The following is a 23,246-nucleotide window of genomic DNA, read 5'->3' on the forward strand; positions in this document are numbered from 1 at the left end:
GTTCCAGGCTGGAATTTAGTTCTAAGACAGGTTTTGTCTGCCCTTTGATATAGTGCAGACAAGAAACCAAAACTGTGAACTCTAACACTACCTTTATTATTGTTACACTAATTGAATCTTGCAAGTCAGAAAGCACTTTTCACTTTCTTTAGTTTTACTTTCCAGAGAATTAGGCAGGTTCATTCTGAGGTGCTTCCCATTCTCCCATTCCTTTTGTGGGCAGTCATATATATTTTTTGTCTGAATATTGTTTAGGTTGTGGTTCCTCTTCCTGTTTCCCACAATTATTCTCACAAATCATTACAAATTTGGTGGGATTTGTAGATGACCTATGGTGGAGTCAGGGTGGAGCTGATGCATTCATTCTTGTGCTTCTTGATCTTTTAATGGCATTTGATATTGTCAACCAGTTTCCTTCTGATCCAGTTACATGATGTGGGAATTGGGGCACCATTTTACTGCAGTTCTCTATCTTTCTCCGGGAATGGTTCTTGTGTTGGTTGAGGGGAGAACAGATCATTTCCTGGTCCCCTACTTTGTGGAGTGCCCCATGTCTGCCTCCTGATTCTATTCTCTGTCCTCAGTTTTTCAGTCTCTACAGTACATGAAACCCTTCAATGAAGTCATTCTCATTCTCTATTGATGAGGTTCAATATCAATATGTTAATGATACATAATTATATCTTTCAATCCCAGGCTGGCCAAGTGAGCCTATCAAGGTCCTGTCCCACTGTCTGGAGACTGTGTGGATTTGGAATAATTTGCACTCTGTCTAACCATGACCAAGAAGCTGTGAGCATTTTGGCCACTGAAATCTAGGGATGATCCATTTCTGACCTTGAACGGGGCTGTTCTTCCCCACTGAAACATGTTGTGTAATCCTTGGATCTTCCTTGGCTCACAGCTCCTATTTAATGAGCAGACAGCAGCTGAGAAATCCTCTGCACAGCTTCTTCTGGTGTGCCTAGTTTATTAGGCCCTTTAGGCAGTCAAGCACTTCATGGCTTGATTACTGCAATGTATCTACATGAGGCTACTATTAAAGATCACTCGGAGGCTTCAAATGATCCAGTATGTAGTAGCATGGGTAATGATAAGCACGCCTTCACATGCCTATGTAACACTCTACTTCAAAGGTTGTACTGGTTTCCAGTTTGCTTCTGAATATGATTCAAGATGCTGGTTATTACCAATAAAGGCCTACATGTTTTAGAACTTGGTTTCCTGAGGGACCACCTCTCTTCCATAGTGCCTGCCCAGCTGGTATGATCCTGTAGGGTTGGCGCATTGTGGGTTCCTTTAATTAAACAATGCCATCTCTCAGTGCTCTGAAATATGCTTCTACCTGCCATCTGAATGGCCCTCACTCTTTTGGCATTTTAAAGGCCCTCAAAGGCCTGATTTTCTGCCTAGGCAGAAAAACTGTATTTGCTTTATTGGACAAGGAAGTTCCCTTTGGTTTGTATAGTTCCATTCGTTTTCATGCTGGTTCTTTTGATTATTTCCCCCTATCTTTGTCACTTTATTTTTTTTTTAATTGCTGTATTTTTTCTTGTGTTTCATTATTTTTACTTGTGAATTGCACAGAGTTATTGGGAGTTTGGGAGTTAAATTTAATAAACAAACCAGGATTAAGCAAAGCATGTTGTAGCATGATATTTGAATGTTACAGTTGTGATGCAAATTTAATGGAGAACCCAGAATGAAGCTTCAATGTGAAAGCAAAGTCACTGTAACATAAATCTGTTTCTTTTAATCATAATGAATTTATTCTGCACCATTTTTGAATCATACATTTTGGACCAGCTACCATAATTTTTGGCCACCAAGGCTTTTAACTATAGTAAATTAAAATTCAAGTTGAAAAATATCAGGTTGGGAAAACTTGATCCAAAGGATATCTCTAACACTAATAGCCATGAAAATTAAAATAGCACTTTGAAATCATTTATGTTAGACTAGGAAGAGGTCTATCTATTTAGCTCTTACATTGGTTATAACTTTTTAAAGTTAAGTGATAAATATTAAAATGTATTCAGAGCTATTAACTGAGTCAGATGTCCAAAACTGAGACCTCAAATTCTACTGATTCACACCTTTGATGTTTTTTGTCCTAAGCTTATTAAGAAGTATGGTCCAGTTTTTACTATCTGGCTAGGACCAAAGCCATTGGTTGTAGTTTGTGGATATGATGCAGTGAAAGATGCCCTGGTAATTCGTAATCAAGAATTTGGAGGACGATCTCGTGTACCTATCGTTGATCAAATAACCGGGGGCTATGGTGAGTGCAGATTATTTTCACTTCAATTTGAGAATTAGTTTCCAATTGCTAGAGGAAAGATAAAAACATTAACTTTTCTAGGAAAGTGATGGTGGTCATTTTCAGTAATGAAAAATAAAATACTAAACCTCTTGGAGGTACTTGAAAAGTTGTTCAATCAAAACTCTGGTTAGAGGACAAAGTATCAAACTATAAAAGAGCAGTACAACTGAAGTCACTTATCCCACATTCAGCTGTTTGGCATGAGGATCCAAATAATATGGTAGCCAGTTGGGTGGTCTAAGGGAAATTATACCCTATGTTTAATATTCCCTCACAAACAACAGATTTCAGAGCTGCAATGTCCTCAGTTCTGTTTTAGCCAAATTTAAAAGTGAACTAGTTAAAACAAGACCAAGTTCAAAATTTAAATAGTGATTTTTTTTCAGTCAAACCAGCAGAAACTTCTAACAATATATTTTAAAATGACTTAGAATATCTAATATTAGTCACATTTGTCTTTAGAAGGAATTTCATAGGCATGATTTGATGAGAGATTCAGGGGCGATCTAATCTGATTCAAAATGCTTCAAAATTACATTAGGGAAGAGTATTCATCAATTATGAGGAAATTGTAAAATACCTGAACCGGAAAGATATTCAAAAATAATAGGAATGATGGATAGAGGACATTAACTCTAAACAGGAATATTGAGAAAAAGGAAAGCTGTCCTTTTCAGATGTTTATTATAGATATCAAAATATTTTGTAACATTGTTCAAGTTATAATCTGAATAAGGAGAGTGCAAACATGAGAAAATTGAATTTCTTTTCCATTTGCCAAATTATCAATGACTCCTAGAAAAAGAAATGCATGTTTACTTTTACATTTGAGAAGGGTAGATATTTTGTGGGTGAGGGAGACTATTGGGCAGGTTGCTTTTTTGTTGTTCTTTTTAAAAATGCTGCAATATCTGTTCTTTATTACTGCAATTTCTATCCTGTCAGGGTTTATTGGTGAAGATGAAAGATGGAAGGTTCTACGTCACTTTACTCTCACTACACTAAGGAACTTTGGAATGGGAAAGAGGTCGATGGCTGAACGGATGTCAGAAGAGAGTCGCTATTTGGTGGAGAAGATATCAAGCTTTGAAGGTGATCCTATGTTGCAAAATATTTTTATTTATTGATAGAATTATATCCCATCTTTGTGTGTACAACACAAGATAGCAAACATAATGCTCTTGCCTCCATTTGCTTCACAACAACAAAACTGTGAGATATTGTATTTATTTATTCATCTTTAAGTTCAGAAACAAATACTTGTTTTTTCTTGAATTAATATTCTGCCTTTCTGGTTATACTTCTGAAAGTAGCTGATTACAATTAAAAAGTGGATTGAAACCTACCTAGCTGGCACATGGTGTGTCTTGAATCCTGGCTTCTGAAGTCTGTTCACTAGATTGAGAAGTTCCTGAAAATGGCCCACCTGCACTTCCATTGTCTTCAGAGAGACACAGATTATAACCATGACCTAATTTACTAGAATCAAACTGTACACTGGAAATTTCCAGGCAGGTGTCACTGCAACCATAATGATTCCACGTGTGTAAAGTCTAAACAGAATGTAGTGTAAAGAAAATTCACAAAGTCACTAGAGAAAAAGATTTTGGTGATGCAAAACATGGTCACACAATCTCTTCTTTCTTTTTGCTGTTGCAGAAAAGCCTTTCGATGTAGTCCCAACCATCACAGCTGCTGTTTCTAATGTGATATGTGCTATTATCTTTGGGAAACGATTTTCTTATGATGATAAAATCTTCAAATACTGGAAATTTTGAAGAAGTTCGTAAATTTCTTTTTGAGTCCTCTTGGAATGGTATGCCAACTTTATGTTGTTCTATAAGCAGGGTTTTCTCTTTGTTTAAGACTAAGAGGGTTCAGTTAGTTCCCTTCAACTTACAAATCTTGGACACTTTTTAAAGTGACCTTCTAAAAGGTGTGTTTGTGAGAATCACCCTCCATCTCTTGTTCAAGTGACTGTTCCTGTTGCTCCTAATTAGTTCATATGGCAACTTAGCAGTGATTCTTTTTACAGTTATTGAAGATGCATAAAGCTTTAGCCCTTCTTCTTCTCAGCTAATTACTCTAAGCCAGGGGTGTCAAACTGCCAGCCCAAGGGCCGGATGCATCACGCCGAAACCGCGCCCACCCCACTGCCGGCAATGGGGAAAAAGTTGTGATACATCGCGACCTGTCACGTGATGTTGCGAGTTTGACACCCCTGCTCTAAGCTCTAACTATTGCCATTTCACAGAGGCCTTCATAAATATTTGCTTTTTAAGTCTTCCATAACTCCTCAGCTTTCATTCCATTATTTCTCAAATAGTAATTGAGAAGCTATAACTAAAGAGAAAAAAAATATAACTAAATAAACTTGGTTCCATGGGCTTATATTTTATATTCATTTGATTAGCAGGCATTGCACAGTTCATGAAAATGTCTATATTGGTCTTGCATTTTATCTATTTTAAAAAAATAAAACTAAGAGGACTCTTTACTGGGAAGCTAGTTTTTTTCTGCAGCTGCACAGTAGGCAAAGCAAAAGAGCTGAGAAAGGCTAACTTTTACAATCACAATGTTACAGATGTACAACACTATGTCAAATGTCATGAAATTCCTTCCTGGACCTCACAAGAGAGTCGTCTTGGTGCTCTTCCTCCTGTCCAAGGTTTTCATTGTTGTGAGCATTTCTGTTGAGGATTGGCAGCGGGGGTGGGGTGGGGGGGGTGTTTGGTTTTTATTCCCTCCTCCCGTCTGCTGGGTGGTTGCAGCAGATTTTGGTCACTTTACATGACCCTGGGACACTGTGACCAACATAAATATGAATCAGTTGCCAAGCATCTGAATGTAAATCAGAAGACCCTGGAGAGGCTGCAACATTCCAGCTGATCGGCGCTTCTTCTGGGCTCAGCAGAAGCACCAGGATCAGTGCTGAGCAACGGCTGGAGTCTGGCGCTGATCCTGGTGCTTCCACTGAGCCCTGACAGCCCCGAAGAAGCGCCAATCCTGGCGCTTCCGCTGAGCCTTGATAGCCCTGCAGCTCCAGCCATCTCTCGCTCAGGCTTGTGCGGTGCTGCCACCGGTTCAGCTCATTCCCCTCCCCCGCTACAACTTCTCTAGGATGGCTGCGTACCACCTGCCAGGTGCCAATATACCACAGGTGGTACCCGTACCACTGGTTGAAAAGCCCTGGGCTAGAAGAAAAGTAAAGTGAGAAGAAGTAGAGTAGTTGGACAATTTGATGACATGATGAGCTACACATTATAAACTTCTGCTTTTATTTTATTTCTACCTTACCTTACAGGAACAAAATTCTAAGATTATCTGTATGGAAGACTTGGTCATGACTGTGTTCGAGCTGTTAATTGCTGGGACAGAAAGTACATCCAATGCTATTGCATATGGTATTATCCTTCTGGCCAGTTTCCCAAAGGTCCAAGGTATGTGGAGTGATTTTTTTAATATATTTTCCCTTTAAAATATGGATTGGCAAATATTCTGCAAAGAAAAACTATGAGTTGGAATGTTCTTGCATTTTTTTCCATGTTTCCAAATATTTATTAGATTTTTATGCTGTCCTCGTTATTTTAAAAGTAACTCAAGGTGGAAAATATACCAAATACTCCTTCCTTCTCCTATTTCCCCAACAACAACCCTGTGAGGTCGGTTGAGTTTAGAAAGGGAGACTTAGGTGGCTTTCATGCCCAAAGTGGGAATGGCTTCTGGCCTGGTGCCTTAACTGCTAGATCACACTTTCCAAGTTAGTCTACTAATGAGACTTCAAATAGTAGGAACCTAATAGCAATGTTATATAACTCTAAATATGTTTCCTTGGTGACTTGCATGTACCTGTGGTAATGAACATATCGTAAAAATCAGCCCCTTTATGAAGGGAAGAACCCGCAAGGCTTCCACATCAAATATTGTGATTAATATTGTGAATAAAATCAGGACCAGAAATATGCATCAATATTCCCCCCCATTAGTTTGTACTGAAATTCAATAATTTTAACAATGTTTGAAAATGCATATTTCAAATACTGATATTCTCATTTAACAATCACTCATTCAAAAGCCATTAAAGTTATGACCGAGATAAACAAATGGTACTTACAACCAGTCCTCAAAGCAAGCCATACAAGCAACCTCTTGGTCACACGACCATGATCTGGACACTTGGCAACTGGCTCAGTCCTATTATGGTTGTAGAATCCCACAGTCACTTGATTTACAACTTCCCTGCCGACTTCCCAGAAGCAATATCAGAGGGCAAACTGGCAGGGAAGGTTGCAAATCATTGTGATAAGTCACCTGTGCTCTGCCCCAGCTTGTAGCCATCATTCTGGGCCCTGCTATGCTTGTGCCATGCCAGCCACCAACACAGTTCCCCTGCCCAGCCCTGCCATGCCTTGCTGGCCAGTTGCACACCCTCCCCCACCCCACAGTAGCCAACCATTCCTGCCACACTTTTGCTGGTCTCTAGGGATTCATCCATTCGGCATCGTTATTGTAGTATAAGATATCCACTTATCATTTAATAAGGATGTATCTTCACAATGGAACCTCTGTCCTGTTGCTAAGGAAGGCTTAAGCTGGTTCAAGAAGTTCCAACAGGAAAATGATGAAAACCAAATGTCTTCCCTTTGAGACAATTCATGGTGCTTTGAGGAAGCTTAAGATGACACAACTGAAAGGTCTACTCTATTCAGCTAGCATTGTCTTGGCATTTCACTTGTGGAACCACCTTCATTTGCCCTGTTCTGGGGCCAGCATCTGTTTTACAGTGTTATATGAGGTGTCATATGGCTGGGGTATCATATGGGTTCCCCCACCTTTTAGACATTTCTATTGACCCATCAGCTGATTACAAAGTCCTGGAATTGATTAGCCTATTCCCAGTGCTTTTTGTGTAAAAAAAAATGGTGCATACATGTCATACAACCCACCTTGCCTAGCTTACAAGGTACCATCCAAAAAAGGTTCCGGAACTCCATTCTGGGCGTTCTATGACAAAAAAAAGCCCTGCCTATTCCTATCTTAATGAATATAATTGGAAAATCTCTTGTTCTTTAATGTGTAGGGTGAGGAAATTCATTAGTAATCCTGGAATGCCAGAAGCCCTAATTCTTTAGTTTTTCTCATGGAATGCTACTTTTTTTTTTAAAATGCATTCTATCCTGGAATGTAAGCTGATGTAAATATAACTGTAAACTGCAAATTCCAACAACTCAGCCAGTGGTTTCATCCAACTGTATAAATATGGTAGTCCACTACCTGATAGCCAAAAGAGGGAAAAACTCTAATTCTCGCTATCTACTAGGGGTTGAGAGGTCAATAATCATTTTGGAGAAATGTGGAAGCCCTGAAATTGACTAGACTATCCACTTAATTGAAAATGTGACTGAAAGGTGATGGTCTTGCATTTGTCTAGCCTAGGCAGAAAAGAATTCCCTTTCCAATGTTCATCACTGCTCTTGGGAAAATTGTGATTCCTCAGTTTTTCTGCTTATGTAATTTAGTTTGAAAAGTGTGGTGTATCATTGAAAATGGCCTGGTACAGATCAAACTTCAAAATATACCCATGTTTTTTTCTCCTACCCTTTTTTATGATCAGAGCAGTGTATATGCTGTCATTTGGAGAAACCCATGTGCACAGGTCGGCAACCTGCGGCTCCGGAGCCGCATGCGCCTCTTTGAGCCTTCCCCGGTGGCTCCCAGCCTCCTCTGCCTTTGCAGAGAGAGACAGAGAGAGGCAATTGCGCTTCCCTGCTTCCTTCTCTCTCTCTCTCTCTCTCTCTCTCTCTCTCTCTCTCTCTGTGTGTGTGTGTGTGTGTATGTGTGTAAAAGATTGCACTCACAGTGTTCTCCGAGGAGCTGAAAAGCTTTCTAGACGGAGCTCCTCCCTTTGCTGCGTCTCTGCAGGAAGCAGGAAGGGCAGGAGAGAGCTAGCTAGCCCAGCTAGGCTGACTCAGGAATTCTGGGAGTTGAAGTCCATGAGTCATAAAAGAGACGAGGTTGCCTACCCCTGAGCTTGTTGGACAACAGGTTGAAGCTTGCCAGGTGAGCAGCAGATAGGAGAGAGAGAGAGAAAGAGAGAGAGGGGGGGAGGGAGAGAGAGGAAAGAGAGAGAGAGAAAGAAAGAGAGTGGGGGAAGAGGAGTGGCAGGCAGACCAAGGGCAGATAGAGAGGGAGGGAGAGAGAGACAGACAGAGAGAGAGAGAGAGACCCTTTTGACATCTAAAATGAAGATAACACTGCATATATCCTTTTTTTACCTGTATGTGTATGTGTATGTATGTGTATGTATGTGTATATGTATATATATATATATATATATATATATATATATATATATATATATGTGTGTGTGTGTGTGTGTGTGTGTGTGTGTGTGTATACATACATACACACACACACACACATATATATACACACACACAAACACACACACACAAACACACACACACCTATAATAAAGGTAAAAAAGGATATATGCAGTGTTATCTTCATTTTAGATATCAAAAGGATTTTGCGGCTCCCGGTGTTTTGTTTTTGGTGGGAAATGGGTCCAAGTGGCTCTTTGAGTGTTTTGGGTTGCCTACCCCTGCCCATGTGGAACTAATAGAAAACAAGTTTTTTCCATTCACCAAAGTACCGTTCTTGAACTCTGACTCCAAGAACATTTATGCAGCAGATGCATCTGGATTACATATATCTGGATGACCACTATTTTACAGTTAAAGAGATGAAGAATTTGCTGCCTGTGCTCCCTTGGCATATAGCCATCCTGACCACATGATCACAGAAAATATCTTTGGACAATGTTGGTTCCCTCAGCCAAGAAACAGAGATGAGCTCTGCATCGTAGAGTCAGACATGACTGGACAGGGGAACCTTCACCTTTACCTAGTGGTGGATAAGCTAAATGTCCTCTAGGGGAGGTGGGGAAAGAGGGTTGGGTGGGAAAATGAACTTTCAAAGCACCCACCAACTTAGCCCACATTCTGCATGGGAATTGGTGGTGGATTTCCTCAAGTTCTACATTCAGCCAGAGAAAATTGCTAGCCATTATTCTTAAGTATCAAGTTGAGAAGTAAATGGACAGTGGCACAGGATAACCTGTTTAACTATTCTTTAAGAGCACATTGTGCATCTTTGATAATCTGCTATATAAAGATGAACACGGTTTAGGTCTGGAATAATTTAAAAAATAATATTGTTTGCTTTAACAAAGTACGATTCATTGCAGCAAAAATCCAGCAGGAAATTGGTGAGGTTGTGGGACAAAACTGTCAGCCCTCCATGGAGGATAAGATAAAGCTGACCTACACCAATGCATTCGCTCATGAGATGCTACGTTTTCAGCCTGGGAGTAGTGAGAACTTCCCACGTACAGCAACCCAGAATGTGATTTTCAAGGGACACTTCATCCCTCAGGTGTGAAAAAAATCTCAAAGTCTGGGATCCTCTTTGTCCATAGATATGTATCTATAATTGCAGTATATATGCTATAATTGCTGCATATACTTTCCGAATACCATTTGAATTTTAGGCCGCTGGATTTTACAGGATGTTCTATTTGCAAAGGGAAATGTTATTCATAGTTCTAGACATTTTCCATTCTGCAGAGTTTTATTGATTTCCTTTAAGGTTCTTAGCTACAAAAATTAATTATTTTCTGCTTGTACAAGAAACTAAGGAATTTTAGAAAGGTGATTAATGTTTTTTTATTGGTAAACCTTTATTCATAACATAATTATGGAAATCTTCTCCCAGAATGGAAAAAGGAAGCAAAACTATCAGTAAAAATAATGGATTAATGAATTTAGCTTGCCTCTATTGGATTCTAAAATTCTGCCTTCCTGATAGAAGAAAAGTTATATTTTATAGGAGTACTGAATCTGATTTTCATTTTGATATCTGCAGGTATTTCAGCATAAATGCTGAAATAATAATTTGTTTCCCAAATAAATGATAATTTTTTGCAGTTTTTGCAGTTTTTAAAACAGGTAATTAATTTTGAGAGAGAAAAATATACAAAGAATGGAAATGAGTATGGAAAAAATCTATTTCTAGTCGCTTTCCCTCCCTCTACAGTTTTGCAGAAACCACATGTAAAATATCATCTATAAAATATAATTAAAATTTTATACACAATGAAAATATTTTTTTGTATATAGTATGAAGTTGTAAAATAATATAATGGAAGATTTATGTCAGATTACAGAAGCTATTGATATTATAAGCAGAACATAATATGAATATAAGTAATATTAGAAAGCTAATGTGTAGTGGTTAAAACACCAAACTAGAATCTGAGAGGCCATGGGTTCTAGCGCCACCTCGGGCAAGAAGGTGGCACTAGGTGACTTTGGGCCAGTCATTTTTTTCTCAGCTCTAAGAAGGGGGTAATGGTGAGCCACTTCTGAAAATCCTTGCCAAGAAAGCTGCAGGGACTTGTCCTCAAAGTCTCAGAGAATTAGACACAATTGAATGGAAGAAAAAAATAATAAAGCAATGCTTTAGAAACTCCTCTGTTAAAAGAAGAGCCTTTCTGAAGCACTGGCTCCTATGTTTTTGGTTTCTAATTAAAACTCTGTTTGGTATCCAAATTTCTTTTTAAAGTTTCAAACTTCTCAATGTTATCATTTTTATTGTCATTGTATAAAATGCCATATAATTAAATATAGTTACATTCTATCTCTACAGGGATATAGCAACAGTACACTTCAACACATGCAGATTGGATCTCTCAACCTCAATTGTCAGTCAGAAGATATGACAAAAGTTATTAAATTTCACAATATACAGGCAAGTTCAACCACGATTTCACTAAGAAACTTTAGATGTATTAGAGATCAAAACAGGATTCAGAATGCAACAGAATTCCTAGAAGTTGGAACTTGAAAAATGAACTATCATCAGATAATACAGTAATAAATCTAATTGATAAATCATTCCAAAAGGAACAATAAAGTGGAAAGCATGAGGCAACAGCCCTGAATAAATCTTCCCCATTACATACGCTTTAATTACTCAAATAAGCAGGAACAGTCAAGGAAAGACAATATCCCCAAATCCACAGAATGCTGTAAACAAGAAACCAATTAATTTCCCCACTTCAGAGTGCTGATGACATTATTAATCTGATAATGAAATGTCTGCAAAAAAAAAAAAAAAACAAGCTGAAAGGAAGGTCTGCCAGAGAATGGTGAAGGCCGAGTATAACATTATCAGTGAGCAACTGTAATAGGCTAAGTAGGCACCCATTGTGTCTGTCCTAGCCTTATGTAATGATTTGGGATGGTTTAATCCCTCAACCTCATTCTCAATAAAGAGCACAACAGAGAAATGTGTCAAAGTCACTAAATAAAAATGGTGCTGATATGCCAAGGCAGCACAATATTAACACAAGTAGGGGCCATTTCTAAAATAATTCAGAATAAGGTCTTTTTTCTGATGAAGAAAAAAACGAAATCTTTTCTCAAGAATTTTTAATAACATCACTCCAATTTATGACTAAATTTGTTTTGGTAACTTAGATAACAACAGTGAAGCTTCAGAATTTAGCAATTACCTTGAATTCTACTTGTAATCTGAATGTTATAAAATTTAATAATTCAAATTTGGATAACTATAGATTATGTTTGTGAAACATAGAAGACAATTCAATCTTGTTATGTTTTTAATGCAATTAATATAATTTTCTGTAAGGTGTTTAAAAGTGAGAATATGCATTGGTCAATACCAGGCATGGAAAAACCTTGTAACTTGCATCAATGATTTTTTTTTTTAAATCTTCCAAGAATTCACATTTATGAAAGAATTAAGAACAGTCTGTTTCTTTATGGGGAAAAGCCTCACCTTTGCTCTTTGTATCTTTTTGTCTCCTTAAAGGGTACAACTGTTCTTCCATTGTGGGCTTCAGTGCATTTTGATCCTCTCTGCTGGGAAAATCCTAAAACGTTTGACCCAAGTCATTTCTTGGATAAGAATGGTGACTTCCTAAAGAAGGATGCCTATTTGCCTTTCTCTGCAGGTAACAGAGGTGCTATGGCTGATTTAGTGATCTGGGGTCTTCAAGGTTGGCCAGTTACCTGTAAGGTTGCTGAATTTATACTTCACCTATGGTGATGAGTGATGTTCTTCCTGCCTGCCCTTCCCACTACCTGTATTAGTTTCAGATGAGGCTGCCCAGAACATGCATAGGTAAATGGCGAAATCACCGAGAGAATCTGATTGAATCATGAAGGAGAATTTTTAGTCTTTTAGAACCAGAAGATATACAGTGGCTGCTAATCAACTCCTCCACTGAAGGAGGACTTTTCTTCAAAAGCCACAAGTAGACATAGAGCAGGGATCTTCAAACTTGGTCCTTTTATGACTTGTGGACTTCAACTTCCAGAATTCCTCAGCCAGCGTGCCTGGCTGAGGAATCCTGGGAGTTGAAGTCCACAAGTCATTAAAGGACCAAGTTTGAAGACCTCTGTCACAGAGCAAGGAGAGAAATGCAGATCGTGATAGGACCAAAGCACTGGGAAACATTAATATTTTCCTCTTTGCAGTTTTCCTGATGCTGTTTCCTTTTCCCTAGTTTCTTTTTAAAAAGTGTTTATTAACAGTTTTAAAGATAACATAAAAAATTAATAGAGCCTAAAAAGAAAACAAAAACAAAAAAGAAAAAACAAAAGTGCAGGAAAAAAAAGAATGAATTTTTTTAAAAAAAAAAACCTTCCAATTTCTTTTGCAGCATATACAAGTATGATTGCAATGTTATCTCCTTAAAAATTGAGAAAACTCTCACTTTTTTCTATTATCCATTTTTTCCCTAATAATTGAAACCATGAGTCATTTTAGCCTATGAGGTTTCCATACAGCCATAAATGTAGCCATTGACTTTTTTCTAATCAAAGAAATTAATTTAGTTATCTCTGCAAGTTCCATCATCTTTACCAACCATTCCTCTATTGCGAGTAATGTTTCCAATATTGGGCTTATAATAATCTTGCTGCAATTGTCATATATAAAAACAAAGTTCTGTGACTAATTCTAGTTCCTTATTTTTGTTACTCTGTGAAGAGAAGAGCAGAGAGGAGAGGCTTCCACCTGCTGTAGGGTGGAGAAATTGAGGCAGAGAGTTAGTGCCTCTTCCCAGTGCTACATAGTCTTGATATGTAGCCACCCCTTCCCTCTGCTGGCTAATTTTATGATTCCAGGAAGATGCAGAAAACCTGATTATGATTCCCTTGCTCTTGTATCTAGTTTGGTCTTAATGTAAAAAGCAGAAATCTAATTTACTAAAATGCTCCAAGAACATTCAAGTACCTGTTATAATCTTTCTCCCCAAAAGCAGATATCTCTTTATTTCATGATTACAAACTATGTTTTGAAACTGGAATAAAATCTGTTACTGCTACAGTTTCCTCTCCATTGACTTGCATTGAGTTGGCATTGTCTGTAGATATAATCTAATTTTTTTCTTAAAAAAATATTAAGCAGGAGAGTAGGTTTTGCACTCTCTAGGTTAATCTTCAATAGGAGTCTTCTTCAGTCTTTTTCATTTGCAGTCATCAAAGTGGTTTCAATGGCTCTCCCTCGAAACCATTACAGCATGGCCTTCTCACTTCTCAAAATAAAATGTTGCTTGGCATAAGCCCTCCTTTTTATAGCTTCTCTAGCAACTATGTTCTGAGCCAGTGCTCTTCAACATCTTCATCAATGATTTGGATGAGGGGATAGATGAGGAACTCATTGAATTTGCAGACGGCACCAAGCTGGCAGGAATAGCCAACACTCCAGAAGACAGGCTTAAGATACAGGAGGATCTTGACAGAATTGAACACTGGCACAATCTAATAAAATGAAGTTCAACAATGAAAAAAGTAAGGTTCTACATTTCTTCTTCTTCTAGTGTCATATCTGTTATCGGACGTTGGCGATCATGTTGGCGATCCTGTTTTTATCAGCAGCCGCACGAAAAAGTGCTGCTGAGTTTTGTCCAAACCAGTCCCTTAGATTTTGAAGCCACAATGTTCTTCTTCTGCCTGGACTTTGTTTGCCTTCAATCTACATTTAGGCAAGAAAAATCAAATGCACAGGTATAGTATAGGATAGTGGTTCTCAACCTTTTTAATGCCGCGACCTCCAACTGGTCGTAAGTCGAGGACTACTCAACCAGTTGTAAGTCGAGAACTACTCAACTGGTGCAGCACCATTTGCAGAATGGGACTTTTGGCGGGTTCAGCAGGGCAGAGACAGCCTGGACAATTCCTATTGGCTTTTGAAAGCCAATAGAATTAGACTCTATTCAAGAGAGACTATTCTATTGGCTTTCAAAAGCCAATAGAATAAAAAGGAGTAGCACAGCTAAGGAAAAGGGGGGGAAATGGCGGACTGCGTTGTTTGGTGACCCCCGTGAAATGGTCGTTCGACCCCAAATGGGGTCCCGACCCACAGGTTGAGGACCACTGGTATAGGAGGTACCTTGTTCAATAGTAGTAACTGTGAGAGGGATCTCAGAGTCCTAGTGGACAGTCACTTAAATATGAGCCAGCAGTGTGCTGCAGCTGCCAAAAAAGTCAACATCGTGCTAGGCTGCATTAACAAAGGAATAGAATCAAGATCACATAAAGTGTTAATACCACTTTACAATACCTTGGTAAGGCCACATTTGGAATACTGCATCCAGTTTTGGCCACCACAATGTAAAAAATGTTGAGACTCTAGAAAGAGTACAGAGAAGAGCAGCAAAGATGATTAAGGGACTGGAGACTAAAACATACAAGGGATGGTTGCTGGAATTGGGTATGTCTAGTTTAATGAAGAGAAGGAAGAGGGGTGACATAACAGCAGTGTTCCAATATCTCAGGGGTTGCCACAAAGAAGAGGGAGTCAAGCTATTCTCCAAAGTACCTGAAGGCAGGACAAGAAGCAATGGATGGAAACTAACCAAAGAGAGAAGCAACCTAGAACTAAGGAGAAACTTCCTGACAGAACAATTAATCAGTGGAACAACCTGCCTCCAGAAGCTGTGAATGCTCCAATACTGGAAGTCTTTAAGAAGAGGTGCTCTTGAAGAACACATTCTCAGTTTCTAGTGACATTGCTCTCCAAAATCTTGGCAAGTGCTATGGGAGGATGTGCCATTCACCTATTTACAAAAGTTAAAAGTTCCTGCTTTAGATGCAGCTTTGCAGAGGAAATGACATGCAGAAAAATGGGAAACTTCATCAGACCAGATCATGTGGCCTTTTTGCTTCAAAAAAAAAAAGAATTGTGTCATCTCCATGGCACAATTTTCTTTGCCAGTGTGAATGTAAATCATATAGGTCTACAGGGCAGTTATCTGGGTAATATTGTTAGGTCTTGCCTGTCAAACAAGTTTGTCTGTATTTCTTTTTAATTATTATTATGGTTGGTTGCACACAATCAGCCAGATATTTAGACTGAATTTGACATTCTTGTCCATTTATCGATTTTTTCCCAAGGACCTTGGACAGGCAGATGTTTTTGTCTGATGGTGTTAAAGGCATCATTGCAGGATGTAAGCTGTTCCAAGTAAAGCTGCCTTTTACTTGTGATTGTGATTTTGTCAGTGCCGATGGTGTTCAAGTGGTGCTCTAGTTATTTTGGAATTGCACCCAAGATGCCTATTAGCATTGTTACAGTCTTTGCTTTCTTTTGCTACAAGACTTTTTAATTCTGTGTGCAGTTTTTATTTAAGACCTGATTTTCTCCAGGTCTTTCTCTTCTCTTCTGCTGTCTCCAGGCACTGTTACATCCATTATCAAAAGACTTTGTCTTTTTTATCAATAACTGTTACCCCTTGGGTGTTATGTTGCACGTGCTTATCTGTTTGAATTCAAAATCCTAAAGCAATTTAGTGCTTTCGTTTTCTATGACTTTGTCTGTTTTATAGTCCTACCAGTTCTTGCTTGCAGATAAATGGTATTTTTTGCTGACCTTCCAATGCACCATTGCTGCTACTTTGTCATGCCATTGTTTGTAGTCAGTCTATGTAATTTTCTTGCAGCAGATACTGTCTGTTGTGTTCTTGTGCAGTCAGAATTAGTCTCTTTCTTAAATTTTTCTGTTGTTAGTCATTGCCAGGTCTTGTTGTTACTTGCTTTGCCAGCTATTCTCTCTTTTTTTAACGTACTGGCCATGTCATACTTTGTCTTGCCATGTCATTTTTATATTCTTCATTTGGCCTTTCTTGTAGATCTGCTAATCTAAGATGAAGCCTTACTTTCTGAGTAGCATAAGGACAGTGGATAATTAACTTGTTTCTTTGTTTGCATCCCCCTTTATTATTTTTAGAAATAACTCAAGATGGCAAACATAACCAACACTCTTGTCTCCTATTTATCTTCTTTTTTTCTTTTTACAGAGAAGAGAGCATGTCCAGGAGAGGCATTGGCTAATATGGAAATCTTCATATCGTTTACTAATCTGCTTCAGAAGTTCACTTTTGAATTCAATGCAGACCCTAAAGAGATAGACTTAGATTACTTGGTTATGGGCTGTAGGGATAATGGGAAGCATCGGTACATTCGGGCCATCAAACGTAAAATATAAATTGTCTCAAAATATATTTTTTCCTCTATCTCAGCCCTAAATATCTAATGCTGTATTCAAAGTTTCAGAAATTAATGAGTGTTGAAAAGTAAAAGCATTGAAAATATATTTCAGGAAATGACTGTTCTGCTACAAATATCACCATCACCACCACTACTATTACTTCTCCTGATGTTCGAATTTTGATTTCACCCAGAGAATCTGATTCACAAAAGCACAAACTTTTTCAGGCTAAAGACTGCTTTTAACCTTTCAGTGGTATGACAGGACCTTAACCCCAATTTTAGACTGAGTGGAACCATACCAAAAATTAAGATTTATTGAATTCGAATGTAATAATAATAATAATAATAATAATAATAATAATAATAATAATAATAATAATAATAGTAAAGTTGGAAGGGACCTTGGAGGTCATCTAGTCCAACCCCCTGCTCGGGCAGGAAACCCTACACCATTTCGGACAAATGGCTGTCCAGTCTCTTCTTAAAAACTTCCCGTGTTGGAGCATTTACTGCTTCTGGAGGCAAGCTGTTCCACTGATTAATTGTTCTCACTGTCAGGAAGTTTCTCCTTAGTTCTAGGTTGCTTCTCTCCTTGATTAGTTTCCACCCGTTGCTTCTTGTCCTGCCTTCAGGTGCTTTGGAAAATAGCTTAATTCCCTCTTCTTTATGGCAGCCCCTGAGATATTGGAATAATTAACATTTAAGAATTATTTTAAAAAATATCATTAAAAATGCAGTTTGGCAGCCTTTTATGAAATCGTTTCAGTGACTCTTACAACCAAAATCTAATCAATGCTTCCTTGTCTCTGTTGAAATGCACAGACACCATAGTACAGAATCATAGTTTCGTAATTTGAATCATATGTAATATAACTTTTACTGATTTCAATGTAATGTGAGAGTAGCTTCTTACTATTATCTAAAGCAAATATTTTTTTTGACCTCAATGCTCATTGTGCTTGTTTATTTAGCCAAAAGTACAAACAGTATGAACAAAATGAAACTTATAGGTACTGTATATCCTTAACCTTAGACATATAAGAAATTTCTAAAACCATACCTACAATTTTTCAAATGACTTCACAGGATTTTGTAGCCTGGTGGCTAAAGGAAAAAAATCTCAAAAGGGATGAGGGTGAATTCACAATGTGGGAAGTCACCCCCCCCCCAGAGAAGGGAATATTAAAAGGACAGAATATTATATTTCCTCAAAGGATCTTAAAGAGGCAGAAAAGCATGCCCAGTTTTTCTTAATAGCCCCAAGTCTCCCTCTCCCAAGCAGAAACCAGCTCTGTAGAAATGCAGATATAATAAGGTTGGAACCCTTCAGCTAGAAGCTTAGGGAGACAAAGACACCTAAAATCTACATACTCTACCCAAACTCTAAGATAGGACATAATAGGATTAACCCACAGATGCCAAAGGGGCACACTCAGACTGAGGTCAAAGTACATGACACAGGAAATACAAAGCCTCAAACAGGAACAGGAAACAACTCCAAACAAAAGCCCAAGAGGGTATAAAAACCCACTCCCTACTACATGTGCTCTCTCTTTTCTTCCAGAGCCATCTTTCTGTCTGGCTCTTCTCTTCAATAAACTACAACCTTCTTTCTAAAGCAGTCACCATGTTGTTTATTCCTGGCTTGGACTGGACCCTGATGAAGACTTTTCCTTCAACAATAAGAACATCAATTTAAACAGAATGTGAAGATAGTTCTCCCCCATTGAAAATGGTTAACAAAAAAGACTCATGTCTCATAGAGAGACCAATTGTGGATTATTTACATGAAAAACTAATAAACAGTTGGAAAAAACCTAATAATTTTATTAGATGCCATATAAAAATAGAGGTGCTTATTCTTAAAAGCATCCAGATACATAATAGATGTCTAGAGGAAAGCTGAAGCAGAACATTTATTGTTAAGTCCTCTCAGTAATGATGAATGATGAAGACACATCTTTGCAAGGAACACTCTTTATTACGTTTCAGCCAAAACTCCAACAATGAGCAAGGCATGCAGGCCTCCTTTTATATGTCCCAAATCCCCGGACATAATGGCAACATCGTCAGGCACTTTTCGCACCTTGCGCATGTCGGCGCCACTCAGTCTGGTCCCGGGCAGCTTCTGCAAAGCCCAGGAACCCTTGCAACATCCCGAGCCTGCATTTGCAGGCTCAGGACACAACATTTATCATAGACAAGGTAAAGCCATAACATATTAATCTTTGACTGTTATTGGTAAGAGCCTTAAATGTGGCCTATTTGAATGATGTCAGAGATGGAAAACTGGCATTCTAGTGATGGATGGATTTCTGGTTGAATTTTACTTGTGCTTTCCCCCTCCAGCCACAACTTTTCATAAACCGATACCAGATAGGCTGTGCTACAGTTGAGTTTTTAAGTTAGAATACACCTGTGTGAGCATATCTTACAATCTGTTTCAAATTGATATAAATCTTTTAAGAGATGTCAGATCAAAAGTAATGGTCAACATGTGGGAGAAAGCAGACCCCCAGTTAATTACTGGCATATTTAAGGGGAAGAAAGGGAAGCAAAAGAGAAAGTAAAATATTGAGAGGCTGATTGTGGGAAAGAAAGCAGGAAGCAAGAAAGGTGCTGGATTAAGAACTTGGAAAGAAAGACACTACAGCAAGCTCAGTACTACAAACTGTTGGGGTGTAGTGTGACCTGTTTCTCAGTACCTGATCAAAACTATGTCAGTTCCAACAAGGAAGCCTGTCTCTCATTCAGCCATACTTGCTGCCAGCCAGATTCTCCAAAGGAAAACATTTAATTTAACAAAAGATACTCATAAATGGCCTTGACTTTTCTAAAATTCATATAATTTTAATGGCTGTATCTTGAATCATTGGCACCATCAAACTAAGTTTGAGACAATTCTGTTTTGTTTCCGATTTGCTTTGGAGGAGACATGAAATGAATCTGACAAATGGAGAAAAAATGACTGCCTTCCGTTCATTTATAAAAATTGAATCAATGAATATTACTGACTTTCTAAGACTTCTCCATCTAGGATTTCATGATTTCCAAGATAACATTAGTCCCAGTCATCTAACATCCAGCTTTTTAGATCTTCAACATCTGACATTTAACAGATAATAAATAGTTAACAGATAATCTGATGGTGTTAAATTCTGAAGCTGATCGTTGTTTAATTCCATTTCCTGCTTTGTATTAAATCCTTGATGCGCTTTGTGTAACGGAACTTACATGGTACGCTTACTGCAAAAGTTTCTACAGAGGCACATTTTAGAAGAATTACGGTAGCAGCTGGGTCTCCTAGGCGTTTTAAAAAAAAGCGTTCCAACAACAGAAACTACCCGCGATTTCTATCAACAGTTTTGGCTGTTGCCGCTTGGCATCGTGTTAGAGTTAGGCAAGGGGAGATTAGGAGGCTAGTTGGATTTACCAGTTGCTCCAACTAGTGACTTCCTTTGTGAATCAGAGATTGCTGTCATGAAGACCCCGTCAGTTGCGGAGGTTGAGCCAGATATCCTAGAATATAAGTTAAAGTATACCCCAGACCTAAGATGCGAGAAGCAAACAGACTTGGTTCCAGTTTGTTATAGCTGCAAATCCTGCATCCTGTCCTGGAAGATTTTTTCCACCCGGGAGTGGTTTGTGCGTGCCAGCCAGGCAACTCAGAGGACGTTCGTGGTGGGGATCATCAACCGATTCGAAAGTCACGACCTCCTGAAATACTCCTGGAACCTCCTAGAGGCTATCGATACCAAGGATTTTATCTATTCCCGTTCCTGCATCAGCTCCACCTTCAGAGCCTCTTCTGCTCTGGATCGGGCAATGGATCCACAGAAACTGGTACAATCAATGGCGGATCTTTGGCGATGGTTCTTAGGCGCCTCTTTCTGGACCAAAGCAAACTACATACTTCTTTTGCTGCAAATGTGCGACTCGCAGTTGCTGCTGACGGCTGCTACTCTGATTCGTATCCACTTAACTGAACACGAGAGTGCCACGTCTGAAAACATGGGAGAAGGTAAATTTCGCTATCTGCCAGAACTGCAGGAGCTATTTTTGGCATCCAGCGGGGGGGGGGGGGGGGGGGGGAGGTGAAATGGCCAATGTTTTAGTTGTTGATCTTCCCCATCAGGTCTAGTAGTTAAAGCAGCAGGCTAAAAAAACTGGGAGACTGAGTTCTAATCCTGCTTTGGGCTGCAGCTGCAAGCCTAAGGAATGACTGTGTCAGCCACTTTCTCTGGGCTCACCTCACCTGGTCGTTATTGTAGGGAAAATAGGAGAAGGAAAGAGTATTAGGTATGTTTGCTGCCTTGAACTATTTATTAAAATAATAAAGATAGTATTAAAATCTAATAAATAAACTAACAAAGTTTACCCAAGGCGTTATCCCATTTTCATCACTGACAATATCCAATGATCATCAGTTAGCTTGCAGCATTGCAATGTATAATACTTATAATACAATCCTATATCTGCTATTCAGGGAAAAATACACTGAGTGCAAAAGGAATGATTCCATGGTAAATAAGTATATACTGTATATATATAATGTGATTGCAGCATAAATTGATATTCAAAAAATAAATTATAGTATGGATTATAGTTACCTGTAATAATTTACATTCTCAATTTTTGGAACACCACATTCCCACCAGACTCCTCATGATAGATTGCAAAGCATAAAACACAAAAATTAAAATAAAATTGAGTGCCATCAAGTTATTTTTTACTCCTAGCAACCACTTAGATATATGTGATGAGGATCTATCCCAAACCTGTTTGTTCAAGTTTCCTAACAATGCACTACTGGAACTGAATCCATCCACCTTGTTGCTAGTTCTCCTTTTCGTCTTTTTCCTTCCATTTTCCCTAACATTGCAGCCTTTTATTCTGTGTTATGATGAATTATCAAAATTATGCTAATACTAGGATCTCTTATTGATAATTTCTAATCCTTACAAGCTCTCCGGAACTTCATTTTTGTCACCTTCCTAAATACTGGGAAGGAGGGTGCCACCTGGATTTCCTGGAGGGAGGCTGTTCATAGGTTGTCTACTTATACGTTTCAAAAATAATGTTCAATATTGTTTACACATTTACATTTAGAAGAGAATATTTGCAGCTCAGGTTGAACTGTGGGGCCCTTGGTGCTCTCTGAGGTTGCTGTCGGGTAATGAAATGTCTACAAGAAAACAGCCAAGTTCAGAGAGTGTCAAGGAGCCACAATAAAACACATTTGTTGTATGCTACCCAGAGTGACTTATTTTGTGAGACGAGTGGTTATATAATTTTTTTAAAAAAGATTAAATAAAACATATTTTCACAATTTTATTTCCATATTTTGTCTGTCTTATGTTCAGCATTTCTTAAGGTATACACAAAATATAACTTTTTTTCTCAGAATATGCATTCTGTCATGTCACTGTTCCAAACGTGTATTCTTGTGTATATAATTTTTGAGCCCAGAAATATTGTGAGATCAAGGGTAGTAAACTAAAAAAATTACTTGTTTGTTCAAACTCCTGTGAGGGGAACTTGTGCCAGCCTGTTCTGTGGTGAGCTCAACCTTATTTCCATTTTCTGCCAAATGTCCAATCATAACTAGAAGCCTTTATCTGGCTGTTCCCAAGAGAATCCAACTAGTCTAGGAGATTCTTGTAAATAAGTAAGCAATAATAAAGAAGCAACTCTTTACGATGTCACTCTCATTCCTTGCACCTGACATGCTATCTGGGACTGAAACTTGGGGTCTGGAATATCTGAAGGATATCAGATTATTTTTTCCTATTCAAGTGCTGTAAAGCAATATGGCATAGTATATAAGTCTAAGTGCTATGCTTTTACTAAGTGCCCCAATCTCAGTGAGAGAGCTGAAGAACAAGAAGTTGGTTCCTCTTGTCCTCCCACCTGGAATAGTATTTGTGTAATGGTTTTGCTTTCACTTTCATTTAGTTCTTGCTCAATTATTTTCATCTTTCAATCTATGACAGAAGAAGAATATGTAAAGCAGAGCAAATATGACATGCGTCCTCTTGTCCCCATGAAATCTACTACAGTTTCCCAAATGGCTGAAAACCAGTTTCTTTCAAAAGCAAGCAGTGTGTTTGGTATGGTTTGATTTTTATGTATAATATATACAATATGTAATGTTTTAACGTGTAGATTTCTTCATGTCGACACATTTATATGGATAACAACACTATTATTTTCATTGTGTAAACGGAATTCCCAGTGCAGTATGGTCAATCTATGCCCACATCTGGATTTGTTCTATTTGTCAGCATGGGTTTCCCATAAGGAAATAGAAATTTTATTTTGGATTAGATTGAAGACCTGTA

The 23,246-nt window shown here is 38.3% G+C and overlaps 1 protein-coding gene across 8 annotated transcripts in view; it reads left to right on the plus strand.

Moving 5' to 3' along the window:
- Nucleotides 1-3,275: 3,275 nt before the first annotated feature.
- Nucleotides 3,276-23,246, plus strand: part of LOC120306612 (F-box/WD repeat-containing protein 10-like) — a 53,951-nt gene continuing 33,980 nt past the window's right edge. Inside the window, exons 1-8 of one of the 8 annotated variants that reach the window (XM_039340186.1) lie at nucleotides 3,276-3,415; nucleotides 3,983-4,139; nucleotides 4,908-5,003; nucleotides 5,628-5,763; nucleotides 9,573-9,760; nucleotides 11,033-11,134; nucleotides 12,221-12,362; nucleotides 22,899-23,015. In XM_039340186.1, the coding sequence (XP_039196120.1) occupies nucleotides 4,137-4,139; nucleotides 4,908-5,003; nucleotides 5,628-5,763; nucleotides 9,573-9,760; nucleotides 11,033-11,134; nucleotides 12,221-12,362; nucleotides 22,899-23,015 (784 nt within the window). In that variant the 5' untranslated portion in view covers nucleotides 3,276-3,415; nucleotides 3,983-4,136. Of the gene's footprint in view, nucleotides 3,416-3,982; nucleotides 5,004-5,627; nucleotides 5,764-8,329; nucleotides 8,384-9,572; nucleotides 9,761-11,032; nucleotides 11,135-12,220; nucleotides 12,363-18,469; nucleotides 20,927-22,898; nucleotides 23,016-23,246 lie in introns of those variants that run through there. The other 7 variants (XM_039340188.1, XM_039340185.1, XM_039340187.1 and 4 more) reach the window with 7 other exon arrangements.

This window comes from Crotalus tigris, unplaced genomic scaffold (genome assembly GCF_016545835.1).
Source record: "Crotalus tigris isolate CLP2741 ecotype Arizona unplaced genomic scaffold, ASM1654583v1 scf7180000017742.2353718, whole genome shotgun sequence".
Lineage (NCBI taxonomy): Eukaryota > Metazoa > Chordata > Lepidosauria > Squamata > Viperidae > Crotalus > Crotalus tigris.